This window comes from Gymnodraco acuticeps, unplaced genomic scaffold (assembly GCF_902827175.1).
Source record: "Gymnodraco acuticeps unplaced genomic scaffold, fGymAcu1.1, whole genome shotgun sequence".
In the NCBI taxonomy this organism is placed as follows: domain Eukaryota; kingdom Metazoa; phylum Chordata; class Actinopteri; order Perciformes; family Bathydraconidae; genus Gymnodraco; species Gymnodraco acuticeps.
This window is the reverse complement of record NW_022991358.1, coordinates 106,038-124,884: the sequence shown is the minus strand read 5'-3', so window position 1 is coordinate 124,884 and position 18,847 is coordinate 106,038. Positions and strand designations below refer to the sequence as shown.

Sequence of the window (18,847 nt, the reverse complement as noted above, 5' to 3'; positions counted from 1 at the left end):
CATAATCTAATTGAAATGTCAAAACATACAAAGAGGTGTTTATGAGACAAACGTGAACTCTAACAAGGCGCTGACCTCAACTTGTGTAAGAAGCGTCAGGACAGACGTCTGAACACGAAGCAGATACAGATCCATCAGAGAGGAAACCGTTTGTCACGAAGCAGCAGAAAAGAGAAGCGTTTCAGAAACAGTGACGGGTCCTTCTGGAGATGGCAGCAGGTAGAAAATAACTTTAACTATTTACCTCATTGTTTATAGTACGGTAAATGAGATCATGTATGAATGATATGGAGTGGATTATCAGACATTTGGGGTTTTTCTGCACATTTTCTGACTGATTTTGCGATTGACATCTTTCCAATTACATTATTTGATCTATTTTGCAATTTTATTGTTAGTCGCTTTTGATTAAAACATCAGCCAAGGCTGATGTCATTTTTAAGATAACCTGTTATCTGCATTAGGACACTTTATCTCTACAAGACTGGAAAAAGGAAATACATATACACAAAAGTGGTTTCATGAGAGTTGCTCCATTCTAGAACACAACTAATTAAAATATGTAAATATAAGAACTTAAAGTAAAACGCTTAATACTTTTAGTTAATATTCCTCAGATATTTAGCTATAAATGTAGCTTTGCAAAACCCACGGTGCGACACAAAATGAAAAAAGTGAAAAGGAGTTTTTGGGGGAACTAAACGCCACGGTGTCACATTTTACAATCGACTCCAAGTTATCCAATGCCTTTTGAGTAACAAGCAGACTTTTACAATATCTCCTCCAATGGGGATCTTGCACGTAAATTAATAATGCAACCTGTGCAATTATTAAAATGTGCAATAACAAAACTTATTATTTCTCTCTGACAATATACACTTTAAGCAACAACCTGTTTTTATCATCAATGTCTTACCTCTGTATTTATTCTAATTTACAAAACATTTTATATTTCATATTTTCATTGTTGTGACCAGGCTTGGATTTTCGTCATTTTAGGGGCAAGGCCATTTGGCCTTTGGTGTCACACCATTTTTCAGGGCGCAAAGGCCATTGAGGGAAACATTTGGATTTGGATTTTACGAATAAATAACTTCACTTTTTGATAAGAAAACACACGAATGACATGGAAAACAAATCACTTTTTTAATATCAATAATGTCTAACATGATATCGGCCTATGCCTCCTTATTATTACCGTATATAAAATGAAATACTCTACTTTGAATAATTAGTGTTTGGTACTTCTCCCATTCACAAATCCAAAATCAAATTAAAAAAATCTAAAATTCTATTAATACGTGTTACGTGCCGTAGTGTGTGTGTGTGTGTGTGTGTGTGTGTGTGTGTGTGTGTGTATGTGTGTGTGTGTGTGTGTCTTTCTCTCTCTCCCTCTGATTCCCCAGGTGCAGCCTCTCCCCAGGTGTTGTGTTACTTCCCTTTGTAGCCCTAGTTAGGAGGGAACGTAACAAAACACCAAAATAACCGGGCGAGAGAAAAAGGAGAGGAACCTGTCTGAAGCCACAAAGTGATGTTTTAATGGACAAAAGAAAAAGGGCTCACCAGCCAACTTGCAAACTAAAATAAACAATACACGAAAAGGTAAACTGGAGCACATCTAACAATTCACAAGAACACAGGCCTCACACAGAGACATGCTGCAGCCAGAGGAGAAGGAGAGAGCGACTGCAGCCTTCCTCAGGTCCTTTATGGAGGCCCTGATTGAGGATTGGGAGCACCTGGGGAGAGGCTGCACCTGGAGAGAGGCTGCACCTGGGGAGAGGCTGCACCTGGAGAGAGGCTGCACCTGGGGAGAGGCTGCACCTGGGGACAATCAGGCTGCACCTGGGGAATCAGAGGGAGAGAGAGAAAGACACACACACACACACACACACACACACAAACACTACGGCACGTAACAATACGTAACAAATATATTCCATTTCAGAGCAGAAGAAACAGCCTTCAAGGGTCAAACTCTGCACATACATCATTCAGCAGTGAAGCTCCAGCATTCAACTGTATGAACAAGCAATACTTTGAAATGCAAAAGTGTGACATATTAGTAAAATGTTCACATTTTCACTTGTTTTGTTATATTATTATTAGGGTCGGGACTTTAACGCGTTAATTAAGATTAATTAATTACACAAAAATTGTGTAATTAATGGTCCTGAATAAAGCTACCACTTAACAATGCATTGTGTATTCCTTCATACACACATGCAAGTTCTGAGAAGTAACAACAACTTCTACAGGAATTAATTAAGATTTAACTTTAATTGTTGTCTCTCCACAGCCAACATGACTCCATCTTCCTTCCTGTCCTCCATCGCCCTCTGTATGATCGCGTCTAACGCCACCCCCATCATACTGCCTCACACCGAGCCCCCGCTGATCCGAGACCACCCATTCGTGGTTATATGGAACGCCCCGACCGGCAAGTGCCAAAAACTGGAGATCCCCCTGGACACCGCGGTCTTCCAGGCGGTGACCACGCCCAACCCGGTGCCTGGCCAATTCCTCACCATCTTCTACGAGGACCGCCTCGGCCTCTACCCTAAAGTGGACATCGTCAAACGCAAGCAATACAAAGGCGGAATCCCTCAGAACGGGAACCTGACGGAGCATCTCCTCAAGGCCAAGCGTCAAATCGATCGCTCCATTTCAGAGGATAACTCTACAGGATTGGCAGTGATCGACTGGGAGTCCTGGCGCCCACTGTGGGACCAGAACTGGGGATCCAAAAGAATCTACAAGAGCCTCTCCATCAATAAAGCCATGCAGATCGCCCCATTTTTGTCCTCCGATAAGATAGCCGAGGTAGCAAAGAAACAATTCCAACTGGCAGGGCATCGTTTCATGGAGAAAACCATCAGTTTGGGGATAATGGAGCGTCCGAGCCGCCGTTGGGGATTCTACTTGTTACCGGACTGCTTCAACTACGATTGGCAGAAGAAAGACTACACGGGGAAGTGCCCCAAGAAGGTCCAGAACCAAAACGACCAGCTGATGTGGCTGTGGAAAGCCAGCACCGCCCTCTTCCCCTCCGTCTACCTGCACCAGTCCATGAGGAACTCCCCCAAGGCCGCGCTTTTCGTCCGCAACCGTGTCCTCGAGGCTCTGAGAGTCTCCGCGCTGCCGAAACGTTCCTACACCGTGCCGATCTACGTCTACTCCAGGCCTCTGTACCGCGACCAAACTGAGATCTTTCAGAGCAAGGTGAGAAGTTTAATATTCAAGATTTAAGATTCAAGGCTTTTATTGTCATTTGTAAATAGTTCCTGTTTTCCTCGTCTGGAAGTCTTTGGTTTTCTGAAAGGGTTTTTGGTTGTTAGACTGAAATAAGGTCCGTGGTCAACACAAGCTGAAGAGATTTTTACATTTTGTACTACGGCATAAAATACGTCAGTAAATACCCCACTGGTGAATTTAAAAATCGCAGTTGTTAACAAATGTCTAAATGAGACGACTAAACGTCTTCACGCCCAACACTAGCTGCCTTTAGCTTAGCGGTGGTGACGTGAAGTCATGTGACCTTACTGTAGTTCCTTTATAGTCCAACATTAGCCACCTTTAGCTTAGCGGTGGTGACGTGAAGTCATGTGACCTTACTGTAGTTCCTTTATAGCCCAATATTAGCCACCTTTAGCTTAGCGGTGGTGACGTGAAGTCATGTGACCTTACTGTAGTTCCTTTATAGTCCAACATTAGCCACCTTTAGCTTAGCGGTGGTGACGTGAAGTCATGTGACCTTACTGTAGTTCCTTTATAGCCCAATATTAGCCACCTTTAGCTTAGCGGTGGTGACGTGAAGTCATGTGACCGTACTGTAGTTCCTTTATAGCTTAACATTAGCCGCCTTTAGCTTAGCGGTGGTGACGTGAAGTCATGTGACCGTGCTGTAGTTCCTTTATAGCCCAACATTAGCTGTCCCAAAAAAAACGGCTTGTTCGCGGGCGTGAGCCGGCTACTGTCATTCACTTAAAAGAGTTTGCAACCGACACATCACTAGTTGTTAGAATTTTGAATTTATAAGAATTGTGTTAAAAATAACTAGTTGTAATGTTAATGTTGCACTGGCATGAAGCCTCACAGTTAACATGGCACTTTATGTTATCTGCTCACTGCAAGATGTTATTTTTTTCTTTGTTGTTGTTGCTGTCAACAAAATAATTCACATTCACTCAAACAAATGGAAAATAAGCTACATAAATGTATATTTAGGATTATAATGAAGGAATGAATGAAACTTAAAATGATAGGTATGATGTAAATATATGTATTTATCCTTTTTGACTTGTTAGTTATGTTGTGTTCTTGGTTTAATCAAATTGGAAGTTGCACCAAATGATTTGATGTAATTCAGATGCAAGTAGCCGACATTAAAGGCCTCAAGTTGGAAGCACTGTCTGGGCCGTCTTTTTCACTCAATTGCAAAGGTAGATCTCGCCTTTCACCAAGGCCGAGGTCGGGATCTTGGACTTGAAAAGGTTGGTGACCCCTGATCTAATTGGTGTAAAGTATTTGAATTGACAAGAAATATTGAATCTCCGTGTGATTGGTTTTCTTTCAGACGGACTTGGTGAGCACTATCGGAGAGTCTGCAGCTGTGGGAGCCTCTGGGGTCGTAATGTGGGGAGGAGTCAGAGATTACAACAACAAGGTAAACACACCGAACTGACCCCAGTGCAAAGTGCCTTCTTTACTCTCTCTATGAGTTGGTTTTAGGTGTAAATGACTAAGCCACTACAACAAAGGCATTGCCAGTGGAAGAGATTGAGAGTTCTTATGAGTCTACATTTGTGTAAACTGGGGGCCGGCTAGAAACAATCACAATCTTAAAGAGTTTTAAAGTGTGTGTGTGTGTTTGCAGCCATGAGAACATACTGTATGTGAAATACTCTTCAAAAGGTCTGAAAACAGGAACACAGATGACCGGGCGTTAATCAGCAAATATTCAACCTGCGTGTGTTTCCTGTTTGAGGAGGAACTGACTGCCGTGACGCTGTTATCTCGCCTGACAGATGTGAAGAAACTCACTTTGCTTTTCTGCTCTTGTGTATCTTATTTTGTTGTAATTGGGAAGATTTTAAAGCCTCTTTTGGCCCATCTGATGGTTGGACAATTGATCAGTCCACCACTTTGGTAGACTTAAATTACTCAATGACTGTTGGATTAATTGTCATAACATTTGGTGCATTTCCTTGATGTTGATGCTGTGAATTGTTCTTCTACTACATGGGTCTCTAACAGTGGGTCCTTTAATCCTAGGAGGTCCTAAGAGTTACTGCAGGGGGGCGCCAAATTATTCAGTTTGTTTGACACAAAACTTAACTCATAACTGTAATTTTCCTTCTGTCCGAAATGAGTGGTGCAGGAATGAGTCCTAACCACAGACATGAGTTGGCATTTTAGCACTTCCTGGTCCCTGGTTTGGGATTTAGAAGCCTGAAATAATGACAGAAAATACAACAGTTAATACCTCACTGGTGAATTTAAAAACAGCAGTTGCTAACAAGTGTCTAAATGAGATGACTAAACCTCATCACGTCCAACATTAGCCACCTTTAGCTTAGCGGTGGTGACGTGAAGTCATGTGACCGTGCTGTAGTTTTTACATTACATTACATTGCATTTAGCTGACACTTTTATCCAAAGCGACTTACAATAAGTACATTCGACCAGGAAGATACAACCTTGAAGAAAACAGAATCATAAAGTACATCAGGTTTCATAGAGCCAAACATTTCAAGTGCTACTCAACTGGCTTTAGGTAAGCCAGTCCTTTATTAGTATAAAAGTGCTTCGTTAATAGTTCTAACGCTCGAAGTGGAGTCGAAAGAGATGAGTTTTCAGTTTGCGCCGGAAGGTGTGCAAGCTATCTGCCGTCCTGATGTCAATGGGGAGCTCATTCCACCATCTTGGAGCCAGGACAGCAAACCCACGTGTTTTCGCCGATGGGAACTTGGGTCCCCCTCGCAGCGAGGGCGCAACGAGTCGTTTGGCTGATGCAGAGCGTAGTGCACGCGCTGGGGTGTACGGTTTAACCATGTCCTGGATGTAGGAAGGGCCAGATCCATTCGCAGCATGGTAAGCAAGTACCAGTGTAGTTCCTATATAGCCCAACATTAGCCACCTTTAGCTTAGCGGTGGTGACGTGAAGTCATGTGACCGTGCTGTAGTTCCTTTATAGCCTAATGTTAGCGTTTATGCACTACTATGTCTTCCTGACCCTCACCTGTAACCCCTCCCCTTTCTCCAGGCTGCCTGTACGTCTCTCTCTGAGTACTTGACCTCCACCTTCAACCCGTACGTTGCCAACGTGACGGCAGCGGCCATGTTGTGCAGTGAGGTGTTGTGTCAGTGGAAAGGTCGCTGCGTCAGGAAGAACTACGAGTGCGGCCGCTACCTCCACCTGAACCCCGAGCGCTTCAGCATCCTGCGAGCCGACAGGAAGTACGTCGCTGTCGGGATTCCCTCCGAAGACGACCTGAAGATGTGGGAGGAGCACTTCACCTGTCAGTGCTACGCTGGAGAGAGCTGCACCCCCAAACTGGTGACTCCCACCGAAATCAAGCAAATCTGGGTTTAATCGGTTAAATGTTTACAGGATAAGGCCTCCTGATGATCCACAGATTTCATTATGTAGTCACTTAATCCTTAATTTGATAAAAGTATGCCCTGTACAAACAACAAAGTAATAAATGCTTTTCTGAAAACAATTTATTTTCTTTAATTTGCTTTATATGATCAGAATTCGGCCTCTTGCTTATTTACAGATGTTATTACGTAGTCATTTAAACTTTAATTCTGTCTTCAATTTGATGAAATTGTTCCTTCATCTACATTATACCATGAGTAATCTATTCAAAACTAATATTTATCTAATGAATACAATGAAAAATATAATATGGAGAATATTACAATTTTGCATTTTGTATTTGTGACCTTTGTGGGCTTTCCCATTTCAACACTGATTTATTGGAATTGAAAACCAAAATGCACCCAAATTAAAGATTTTCCAGAATCTATTTATTTCGTCTTTTGTTCTTTTATTGACATACCGTTCGTTCTACACGAAAGCAAAAGAGTGATGACGCACTTAAGTCCAAATCAAAACCGTGAGTGAGTCACAACACAGACAAGAGAAGTCTGAGTCCAATCTGAATTAAAATACCAAGTAAACAAAGTCCAGGACACACACACACACACACACACACACACACACACACACACACACACACACACACACACACACACACACACACACACACACACACACACACACACACACACACACACACACACACACACATACACACACACACACACACACACACACACACACACCACACACACCATGTATACATCACTTCAGGGGACATTACATTGACTTACATGCATTTCCTGGAGACTTATCCTAACCTTAACCATAACCAACACATGCCTAACCCTAACCCTTACCCTTAACCTAACCCTAATCCTAAACCTAACCAAGTCTTCACCCTAAAATTAATGATTCCCCTCATGGGGACCTCACATTTGTCCCCATAAGGGAGGCGAGTCCCCACACGTGACTGTGTAAACAGATGTAGGTCCCCACAAGTATAGTAATGCTAGACCACACACACACACACACACACACACACACACAACACACACACTACATACACACACACACACAACAACACACACACACACACACACACACACACACACACACACACACACACACACACACACACGTCACATACCAGAAGGAGAAAAGTCTAGGTCAAGACACCGGCATGTCTTGGAGACAATAAGGTCAACTCAAAGTAAAAAATGTCCCCAAGTCCGAGTCCAACAACCCCGATTATCCAGTCAGTAGTCCACAGAATCCTTCAGTCACACCACATCACATACATGTAGCATCCTGATAACACAATAAGGGTGAATCAGATGTGACACTTAGGGGGATTGCGGATCAACTTTCAGCGCAGCTACTTTACAAAGTGCACCACCCACATCAAAAACGCCAAACACAACAAGGGAAAAAAGGAGAATGGACTACAAGCCAATAATGTTGGGGAATGTACAACTTGTCCCTAATCATTTCAGATCACATGACTCAATAGACACCCAGACATTCAGATAATTATACTACTCTTACTTTGGATGTTATGTATGTACGCTTCACCTTTAATTAGACTTAACAGAACATGATACCAGAACTGGTGATTTTGTGTACATGTCCTGTTCACTTCAATGCATTCTTCAGGCAACACTTAGTCACCTCCTTGGGGATCAAATTCAAGTGAACATCTGTTGATACACATTTTAACTTTGAGCTGAATTTGATGCAACTTGTTCAACAAATATGAACTTAACATTGCGACCATGGCTTGAAACTAATGTGTGCTTTATATTCATGTTATCTTCTGTATTCTTGCTTTGTTACCTGCTCTGCCACACCCCGCTGTGGGACTAATAAAGGATTCCTGATTCTGATTCTAATGTATAATACTTTAGGAATTGTCCCTTATAATTACATTTAAAGAATCAGAATCAGAAACAGGTTTATTGTAGAGTAGATGAACACATACGAGGAATGTGTCTTGGTGTACATGGTGCTTATAAACACAGTTAAAGAAGATATAAAGTAAGAAAAACAACCAAAACATAACAATAAAAACAATTGAGACTATTATACGATTAGATATAGAACATTCACATGAAATCTGGATACATTATGTGCAAGGGAACTGTTGCAAAGTACTACAAATAATTAAAACAAAATATGTGCAGTGTTGTTCTGGAAGTGGACGAGAGGCAGCTTGTGTACAAATGTGCAACATATTTGGAGGGTTGTGCAGAACAGGCAATACTTAAATGAAATCAATAAGAGCAAGATGTTGTTGCGATTCCGATTATTTTTCGATACTTTTCTTAAAAAAAGGGAAACAGTCTTAAATGTAATTATTGTGCTTTATTTCACACCAGAACCATAACAAACTTTAAACAATGAGAACAATAAATAAAATAAATGACAAGAATTTGTATTGAATAAAATTAAGCGTCATCTATAAACAACTTTTTTGTTTTTCGCTTCTGGCGTCTTTTTTGTCAACAAGCCGAGGCGCAGCGGCACTCCCACTTGCAGCCATGCTTCTCGCTTTCTCACATGCTCTGGCAGCTAGCGCGTGCACGAGAGAGGGGAGGGACTTAGAGCGTGCTAGAGAGGGGAGGGACTTAGAGCGTGCACGAGAGAGGGGAGGGACTTAGAGCGTGCTAGAGAGGGGAGGGACTTAGAGCGTGCACGAGAGAGGGGAAGGACTTAGAGCGTGCTTGAGAGGGGAGGGACTTAGAGCGTGCTAGAGAGGGGAGGGACTTAGAGCGTGCATGAGAGAGGGGAGGGACTTAGAGCGTGCTTGAGAGGGGAGGGACTTAGAGCGTGCTAGAGAGGGGAGGGACTTAGAGCGTGCATGAGAGAGGGGAGGGACTTAGAGCGTGCTTGAGAGGGGAGGGACTTAGAGCGTGCGTGAGAGGGGAGGGACTTTAGAGCGTGCACGAGAGAGGGGAGGGACTTAGAGCGTGCTTGAGAGGGGAGGGACTTAGAGCGTGCTAGAGAGGGAGGGACTTAGAGCGTGCACGAGAGAGGGGAGGGACTTAGAGCGTGCTTGAGAGGGGCGGGACTGCAGGCACGGCTGCAGGCAGGGAGTGGAAGCAGAGCGCTGAACACACACGGCTCTTATTAAAACGGAACTTTCTCACCGGAGTACTTTCCCCCGTCATTCTTAAAGTACCGATACTAATGAAACGGAGGAATCGTAACGTTTTTAACGGCAGGGTATCGCGGTACCTTTCAAGTATCGGTACACCGTGCAACACTAGGTGTATTAGTGTAATAATGCATACAGTCTATATGGTGGTTGAAGGCAAGTGGGGTCGCAGAGGGGAAACTCATAATAAATGAATAAATAACACTTCGATATGCAAAAAGATCACATTAAGAAACCACCTTTTCAAATGGTGTGAAACTACATGTAAATAACTCCCTGTAGAGCATCGCAAGGCCCCCTCCACAAAATCCAATGGGGTTTTTCCATTGGATTCAAGAAATGAGTCAAATCCAACTCAGAATCTGTTGAATATTATTTCAATTTGGAGCCGGATGCAATAATGATCTCTGATAGTACTTCTTCTTCGTCACGTGATTCATCGCTCTGATGGTGAAACAGAGTAGATTTCCTTCAGTACATTTCCAACAAGTTAAAAAAAATTCTCCCTGCATTCTTTGCGTGTTCGGACAGAAAAGAGCCTGGATATAAACACCAGTGTGTCCCCACATGGTCCTGGATCCTCCTCAGTAAATAGGAGTGAAGGGACGGAGGAACATGTCTTCAGTGGGAACACATCAGGACGTGCTAATAAAAACCAGAACACCTCGAGTCTGTAAATCATTCTCGCTGACAAGTTTCCACACGCCTGTAACTGAAGCTCCTGCGGCAGATATCTAGAAGAGCTATTTACACTCTGAGGAGGGACTAACTGAATACTTTAAAGACTTATCGAGGGACACGTTTGGACGATAAGACCCCGAGAGCAGGTAGGTGCTCCTGCTAACTAACAACGTCTCATTTAAGTGTCTCATTAGGGTTCAAAGGTTTATTGGTGTTTTTCTGAACCTGAACGTTACTGAGGTCGGGTTCACCTGCAGCTGTCACATTGACTTCCTTGTGAATCAGAAGAGGTAGCAGTTTAGATACTTTTGAAGAAATTGTTAAACTGTCAGTCTGTAATCTGCCTATAGCGACAAAGATATGGAACAAGTTTTCAGAGTCTTGACTGAAGTTCAAGTAGTGTTGGAGCTATATATCTCTTTATATTATTTAATAGTTTAACATTTATTTTCTTGCTGTTTTATAGTGTTTATTGTAAATGTATTCTTAGTTAGTCGTTAAAGTAGTTTCTATGCTTTTATTTTGAAGGCATGTTTTGGGCACTGGGTGATTAGAGCACCTGGTGTAATTGTATATATTGGAGACAGGTGGAAGTGGGAGCCAGAGCACTAGTAGGCAAACGGTTTTTTACCAGGGTGTTTCAAGCGACACAAGGGAAAGCCATAGGAAAGGCTTAAGGAGAAGGGATATAGGAAACCTGTTCGTTGTACTTTGTTATCGGAATAAACTGCACAAATGGAGAGTCTTGTCTGGACTTGGATCATTGCCCTGCGTAAGATCTGCGAACTAGTGCCTCAGCGGCTGTATTATTTTAAGTTCATTATCTGTTTTATTTCTATATGATTTTGGCCGCTACAAGTAGCCTAGTAATACCACGGTCTAAAAAGACTCCATTGCAAGTCAAAGTCTTGTTTATCATACAAAGGGGAAACCTCAAAAAGCACATTAAGGATGTTCTTGTATGAAGGTGTTCACCCGATAAGCAGGTGAGTTTTAAAATCAGAAAGTCAGAAGGTTTTTGGATATTCTGTCTTTTGCTTGTTAATAGAAGTAAAGAAAGTTGTGGCTCCACATTTAGAAAGAGTTCGGCATGATTTTAAACTGACTCCTTGCACTTTAAAGCGGACCTATCATGCAAAATGCACTTTTTGATGTCTTTTATATAAATAAGTGTCCGCGGTGCGTCGGGGAACTCACGCAGCGTCAGGAAAAAAAGTATCATTTAGATGTATTAATGATGGACACACAGTTTCAAAAATAAACATTCTTAGTTCTTCCATCACTACCAATACAACAACATAAAATAAAAGGTCTGTTTAATTGACGAGGTGAAAAATCATCCATTTGCACTGTTCAGCTGATGATAATAATAATAACAATAACAGTCAGTTTATTACATTTACAATTTTAGAATGATTTCTGGCACTTTAAAACAACTTTTACTAAGTATTGCTTTTACTACTAGAAAGAAAGACTTTTGAGTAATACATTTGAGTTAAATACTGTAAATATATAAAATAAATCGTGTGTGTGTGTGGTGTGTGTGTGTGTGTGTGTGTGTGTGTGTGTGTGTGTGTGTGTGGTGTGTGTGTGTGTGTGTGTGTGTGTGTGTGTGAGTGTGTTAGTGTGTGTGTGTGTGTGTGTGGTGTGTGTGTGTGTGTGTGTGTGTGTGTGTGTGTGTGTGGTGTGTGTGTGTGTGTGTGTGTGTGTGTGTGTGTGTGTGTGTGTGTGTGTGTGTGTGTGTGTGTGTGTGTGTGTGTGTGTGTGTGTGTGTGTGTGTGTGTGGAGAAACGGCACCACATGTGTGACTGCAGGGAAGGTTTATGTGACATATTTTAATATCCTGAAGATAAAAAGCTGACTGAGGTATGAAAGCTCAGCAGATTCAGTTGGTGTTGTTTTTCAAATCATGACAGCAATTAGTTCCAGATGCTAAAGATACATTTAGTAAAACATATGGGTATATAGAGAAACGCCCAGAATTAAAAGTAAATAAAGCTGTGGAACAAATGTGAGTAAAAATACACTTTTTCTTCTTTTAAAAAAACTTTTTCTCGTGTCAATCTGAAGATCAGGTATATTTGAGATTTTTTTTAAACGGCAACACCTTCTACCTGCTCTAATGAGGTCGGAATGCAACATTTAAATATACATTTGAAAGAAAATACATCCAAGAGAGACAGTCATTTTAAAGGTTCCTGCTTTTCTTTTTGCTTCATCTGATAATTACTCCATTTCCTGTTGTTGAGCTGCAAAACAGGTGAGCTGCAGAACAGGTGAGCTGCAGAACAGGTGAGCTGTAGAACAGGGGAGCTGTCTTCATGGTTAGCCTCACAGCTAAATCCTGCAAATCTGAAAAAGTCACCAATTTAACCTCTTTCAATATGTTTCTCATCTAATGTTGAAACAAGATATAGATACGCAACTGTTTAAGTCAAATGATAATTATAGTTGTTCACAATGACAACATGTTAAAGTTTGACAGATACAATGTTTGCCATGTTTATTATCTTAGTTGTGAGTTAGCATGCTAATATTTGCTAATTAGCATCCAATACACTGTAAAGCTTAGGAGTGTTTGTCTCTTTTGGTCCTTTTGGTTATATTTTCTCGACATGATGATGGCGCTTGAATCAAGGAATGATTATTATCAGAAGAGGGACTTGCTCCACATTTTCATGACCCTCCGGGCCGGTGGAATGTTATCACTGGCCCCACCATTGTAACCACTGGCCCGCAGTATTCGTCCAAAAAAATCGACTCTAATAATGAAGAAAATTAACACATTTGTTGCAATAGTAATTTATGCACTAATTACATTACTACTTGTACTACAACATTTGAATCATCAGTTCTTCCTCATTTTCCTCAATTGTTCATATTTGGTTTATTAAAATAATGATATTGTGGTCATTGTTAAAAAATGTCTGCTATTATTATGAGTTATTATTTGTATAATGCACTTTCTGCCTTCCTGTCATTAGGAGTTAGAAATGTAATGGCTTTAGATTAGATCCTTCATTATCCTAAACTGCTGGGACATTTCCCTATAGCAGGTAGCCAATACCTTTATATTTTCTACTCTTCACTTACTTGTCGGCATTGATGTACAGAGCCGACAGAAGAAGACCGTGTTTATATTGGCGTCATATTGAGAGGTGCAGTGACGCGTCCTAAAACCAGGAAGTAAGCTGCTGGTTCCCTCGACAAAAAGCAATGGGATTTCTCCACAGGGTTTTGGAAAATAGCTGGAAATAAGATCTGTGGAAAACGAACCTGTTTGATAAATGCACGTTTTCGAATCATAAATCTACTCGATAGATTTGTGATTAGAAAATTATTAAAAGGGTTTTAGGACGCGTTACTGCACCACCAGAAGCCAAATCCATCGATCAAGCTGGCTGAAACTTCTCTTGTCACTCTCCTTTAACTCCTCCGGTGACTTTCTTTTATTTGAAGATTGTTTTTTGCCCGGCGCTTGGCCGGTTACCGCTGGTATTAAAAAAATGTTGGCGAATGGTTAGGTGGCGCGAAAGTCTGTAGTGAGCCTGCTCGCGCTCCCGCTCACGGGAGCCTGCTCGCGCTGCGCTCCGCAGAAAACGTCTGTTTGCTTTTCACCCGACAACGGACTCACGAAACGCTATGTTGTAGCGTTAATAAACGAAACAATTTAGCAAAATTGCTTGTCAAAATACCAATACTACAGGACCATTTTTTATTTATTTTTTTTAAACCAATATTTTTAGTGGCCCGAGTGGGCAAGTGGAAATTACGGTATGCTGGCCCGGGGTGTCTAAATAGTGTTTCCGGGCCAGCGGGCCATTTATAATGTCGAGCCCTGATGACCATTCTTTTGAAAGTTGTTAAGATGCTTCAGTCTGGATTTATCTTGATCCAGCTCTTCTTCATAATGCATCTCTGAAGATTAAACTAGTGGACTAACTGTTTCGAAGTAAAAAAGGTACAAATATTAAACTTATGGCACAAAGTAAAGCAAGAAAGTCCTAATCATCATCTACATCAGCAAAATGCTTCTTGACAATGTGATTGTCAAATATATAACCATAAATCACACAAGGAGGCCATTTTCTGCAGAATTATGAGATCAGAAACTATAGGTACATTTAGCCGATTATACTTTTTTACTGACTTACAACTGTGACTAACGTAAAACTTCCAAACAAAACCAGATGAATTGAACAGCTGCAGGAACTCAATCCGACCTCGTATCTTTCTTCTGACCTGCGTTTCTGCTTCTTCTCCTCACAGATCAGAAAACCGTTTTCAACATGAACCAACTACAGTATTACAAACCTTTCTTCTCCGTCTTCCTCCCCTTGTTGGCACTGCTTTGCTCCGTTCAATCCTCACCGCGGACAGACCCTCCGATCCGCCCCGATCACCCCTTCCTCTTCATGTGGAACGCTCCGACAGAACTCTGCGATCTTCGCTTCGGGATGCCGCTCGACCTCTCGCACTTCCACTCCGTCAGCAGCACCCTGAAGACGGCCACCAACCAAAACCTGTCCATCTTCTACACCGATCGATTCGGCCTTTTCCCCTACGTGGACGAAGACACGGGCGAGATGTACGACGAAGGTCTACCGCAGCTCATCGATCTGCAAGAGCATCACGAACTAGCCGAAGACGACATCGAGTACTACATCCCGTACGATCACCCGGGCCTCGCTGTGCTGGACTTTGAAGAATGGAGGCCTCAGTGGGTCAGAAACTGGGGCAGCAAGGACATCTACCGGCAGATCTCCATCGAGACGGTGCAGAAGAAGAACGCATCGTTGTCCGAAGATGAAGCGGAAGACCGGGCTAAGATCGCGTTCGAACGCGCCGCCAGGAAGTACTTTATCCGATCTATTCGCATCGGGAAGAGGCTGAGACCCCACAGACTCTGGGGTTATTATCTGTACCCCGACTGCTACAACTACGACTACAACAAGGACATGGAGGGCTTCACCGGAGAGTGTCCGAACATCGAGAAGGACCGGAACGACGAGCTGCTGTGGCTTTGGAAAGAGTCCACAGCGCTTTTCCCCTCCATTTACCTGGAGCTGGTGCTCAGAGACTCCCAGCAGGCACGAAGGTTCGTCCGGCATCGAATCCAGGAGGCCATGAGGGTCTCAAAGCTCCCCAACAGCTCCTACTCCATCCCTGTCTACGCCTACATACGACCCGTGTACAAAGACAGCATCGACGACTACATGTCAGAGGTCAGACACACCTGGGGTCGAACATTTAGACCTTTAGACACACAATCTCTCTGATATATTCTCATCATTTACGTCATAAAAAAGAGAGCAAGTAACTCCAGATGTACTTAAATACCCCTTAAACACTATGTAACATTACAAAGTCAGGTGTTGTGCTGAGTGCAATTATTGAGATGCTACCAGTGAAGAAGAACTTCAGCAGTAGTGAAAATGACGTACTATTAAATCATTTTATAGTAAAAAAATGTATCTCCTGAGCGTCAGAATAGGTGTAACAGGAAATCAAAAAGCATCTAAGAGCAGCATGTATTTCCATTCAGGAGTTAAATATCATTCAAGGGGTTTTTATTGTCTTAATTGACATCTTCCTGCACGAGGCCTTGTTGAATGTTATACATATGTACGTATGAATATTAAATGCTGGTCTCTGATTGGTGGGCAGTTGTCTTCTGTCCTTATTAAGTGTTTGAAGTATATTAAACTGCATCAAACCAAAAGTACAAATTCCAGAACCAAATGTTAAAATGTAGGAGTTTGTAGAAACTCTCTTAGAAAAGACTTACTACGAACAACTGTTATCTAAAAAGAAGGCCATTATTCTATTGGAAGTAGTTTTTCTCAGGAAATAATGAGTATCCTAAATAAGTAAAATGATTATCGCTCTTTAAGGGTTTGCACTTTTCCAGTTGGTAACTTCTGCTGTTTGTATGGAGGAATATTCCCTGCTCTTCTTTGATGTTTGGTTTTACTTGCAGATCGATCTGGTGAACACGATAGGAGAAGCGGCTGCTCTCGGTGCCGCTGGCATCGTTTCCTGGGGAGACATGAACGTCACCGACTCAGAGGTGAGAAGTGGCATCTAGCTGTGTGTTTTTGGGAACTTATTGTTGCATTTGCATCGGTTTTACCAGCAGTTTAATAGCAGCTTAGCAGCTAAGCTATTCTTTATACATATATCTGTAGGGAGTGATGAGGCTGAAGGCTGTCTCGATTCTCAATCTCTCCTGAGTAACCTGCCATGTCATTCACTTTGAACACTATGGTGTGGATTTCTTCTCTAGTGTTGTCTAAAAGAGCACGTAGATGTTGTGCCCTAGCAGGAAGTGGAGACTGCTGCTGCTAGCTCACTAGCTCACTTACTAGCTAGCTAGCAATGTTATCGTTCACTGTAGCAAATCCTTACAAACTGCTCAGTTATTCTTCTATGCTTCTTTTTGACACCAGTAAAGAACTCACTGCTGATCCCACAACGTTATTTAACTTGTGAATAAATGATGATGATGATAATTAACATTTAAAGCGTGCATTGTCTCACTGAACTGACTGAATATCCCACAATCCTCCAGGACTCGTGCTTGGACGCCCGCCTCCACCTGCAGAAGGTGATGAACCCGTACATCCTGAACGTCACCACGGCGACGCGTCTCTGCAGCGACGTGCTGTGTCAGAGTCGCGGTCGCTGTGTGAGGAAACGATGGGACGAAGACGTCTTCCTGCACCTCGACCCGCGGAGATATCGGATCCATCGACGGCACCGTGGGGGGCCGCTGACGGTGAGCGGAGGCTTCTCATTGGACGACGTTAAAACATTCAATGCGAGCTTCGACTGCATGTGTTTCAGCGAGGCTCCGTGTCGCTTTGTGTCCACGTTTAACGCCATCCAACCACAACGGTTTGCAGTGACCACGAGGAACAGAGGAGCAGATAAGCCCCGCCCCTTGCTGCTGGTTACGATACTGCTCAGTTTGAAGTGTGTCGTCGCGTGGATTTAAGTTAAAAACACACAAACCTGAGATACAGGATGAGAGGCTGCAGGGAGTAAAAGGACAATTTCACGTTTTTCCAGCATGTTGTTTAAATCTTGTTAAGATAAGAGAGTGCTTCATTGATCCCAAATTGGGAAATGTTACTGTGCATTAAAGATATTTATGATTGACCTTCGCCAAATCTCTGACTCATTTGCACTACTTTTTTTGGGGGGAGATGCATGTGAGAAACTCTTACTGATTTCAGATTTACCATGACAATAATTATTATTATTAAGGGTTTATATTGGCACATCATTTGCATAACAACTATTTGAAAATGTTTCCTCCTTGTGGTCCCGAGGTCAAGGTTGAAACACCGGGGAGCCAGGGGCTGAAGTCGAATAGTCCATTTAGCTTAGGAACCTTCCTAACAGAAGTGAAATGACCCGGAAGTCCCTCAGCGGCAGCCATGATAAGAGCCGTTCAAATTCTCTAGAGATGATAGTGTCACTACCATGGATGTATAATAAGAACTGGATACAGCGTGGGAGGCGGGGCCTCATTCATTCCTATGAGAGTTGCTCATTAGCGCATGATGACAAAATGGCCCAACTTTTGAGAGAGCGAAACGTCACAGATTACCCGGCATGCCTGAGAAGTACCCGTATGTGCACTCATAGAGCATGCGCAACTTTAACCACGCCGCCCAAAAGGCTCGTTCACATTAAGCACGTGAATTTGCGTACACGTAACAGCACCGCGCGTTCATGACGGCATGGTACTGGATTTATATTAACGAGGCGGCAGTTAGCAGCTATCGACTAGCTAGTAAATTATGCTAAATTACACAATCGTTATGTACTTTTATATTACGCTGACATCAGGGTCTAGTGATATCCAAGCTACAGAGCTTCATTTAGCATGATACTTGTGTACATGAAACCACTTGGTAATATATATAAATGTATATGTTGAAGCCTGTTATGATCAATTGTGAGTTAAAACTTTATCTAAAAAGTGAAGCTGATGATGGATTACTGTGGTGGAGTTAAAATAACAATAGCCTATTTCTTTTTGAAATGTGATGGAGTAAAAGGAAAGTAACTGATTATTCATGTTAGCCCACAAGTAACTAAAACAATTGCAAGTGCAATAAGAAGCTACAGGAACGTTAATCTACGTCGGTAATATTAACTTTATTTAATACAACATTTACGGTACAAGATTTACATCATACAGCCCATGTAGTATAATATTTTACAAATGATGAATTACAGCAAACATGTGCAATATATCCATTATTACAGCTCCGTGGGCTGGCAGTAAGGCGATATGGGTCCGTTGTTATTGTGCATCCATGGGTAAAGATAAACGCATGTAGTGCTGAACACGTAACATGAACGTGTCCCGGGCGGCGCGGTCCCGTGGG

At 42.3% G+C, this 18,847-nt stretch overlaps 2 protein-coding genes across 3 annotated transcripts; both read left to right on the top strand.

Annotated features, from left to right (window-relative positions):
* Positions 1-128: 128 nt before the first annotated feature.
* On the top strand, positions 129-7,034 carry LOC117562780 (hyaluronidase-4-like). Of its 2 annotated transcripts, none has more exons than XM_034240666.1 (4): positions 129-219; positions 2,300-3,222; positions 4,577-4,666; positions 6,266-7,034. In XM_034240666.1, the coding sequence occupies exons 1-4, from the start codon at positions 210-212 to the stop codon at positions 6,593-6,595; spliced, it is 1,353 nt and encodes a 450-aa protein (XP_034096557.1). In that variant the 5' UTR covers positions 129-209; the 3' UTR covers positions 6,596-7,034. The 2 variants fall into 2 exon arrangements, with proteins under 2 accessions (XP_034096557.1, XP_034096558.1); XM_034240667.1 differs by lacking the exon at positions 129-219 and adding an exon at positions 1,889-2,021.
* A 3,286-nt stretch (positions 7,035-10,320) lies between these two features.
* LOC117562779 (hyaluronidase-5-like) lies at positions 10,321-17,606 on the top strand. The gene is made up of 4 exons (XM_034240664.1): positions 10,321-10,591; positions 14,715-15,670; positions 16,426-16,515; positions 17,017-17,606. The coding sequence occupies exons 2-4, from the start codon at positions 14,735-14,737 to the stop codon at positions 17,440-17,442; spliced, it is 1,452 nt and encodes a 483-aa protein (XP_034096555.1). The 5' UTR covers positions 10,321-10,591; positions 14,715-14,734; the 3' UTR covers positions 17,443-17,606.
* The last annotated feature ends 1,241 nt before the right edge of the window (positions 17,607-18,847 follow it).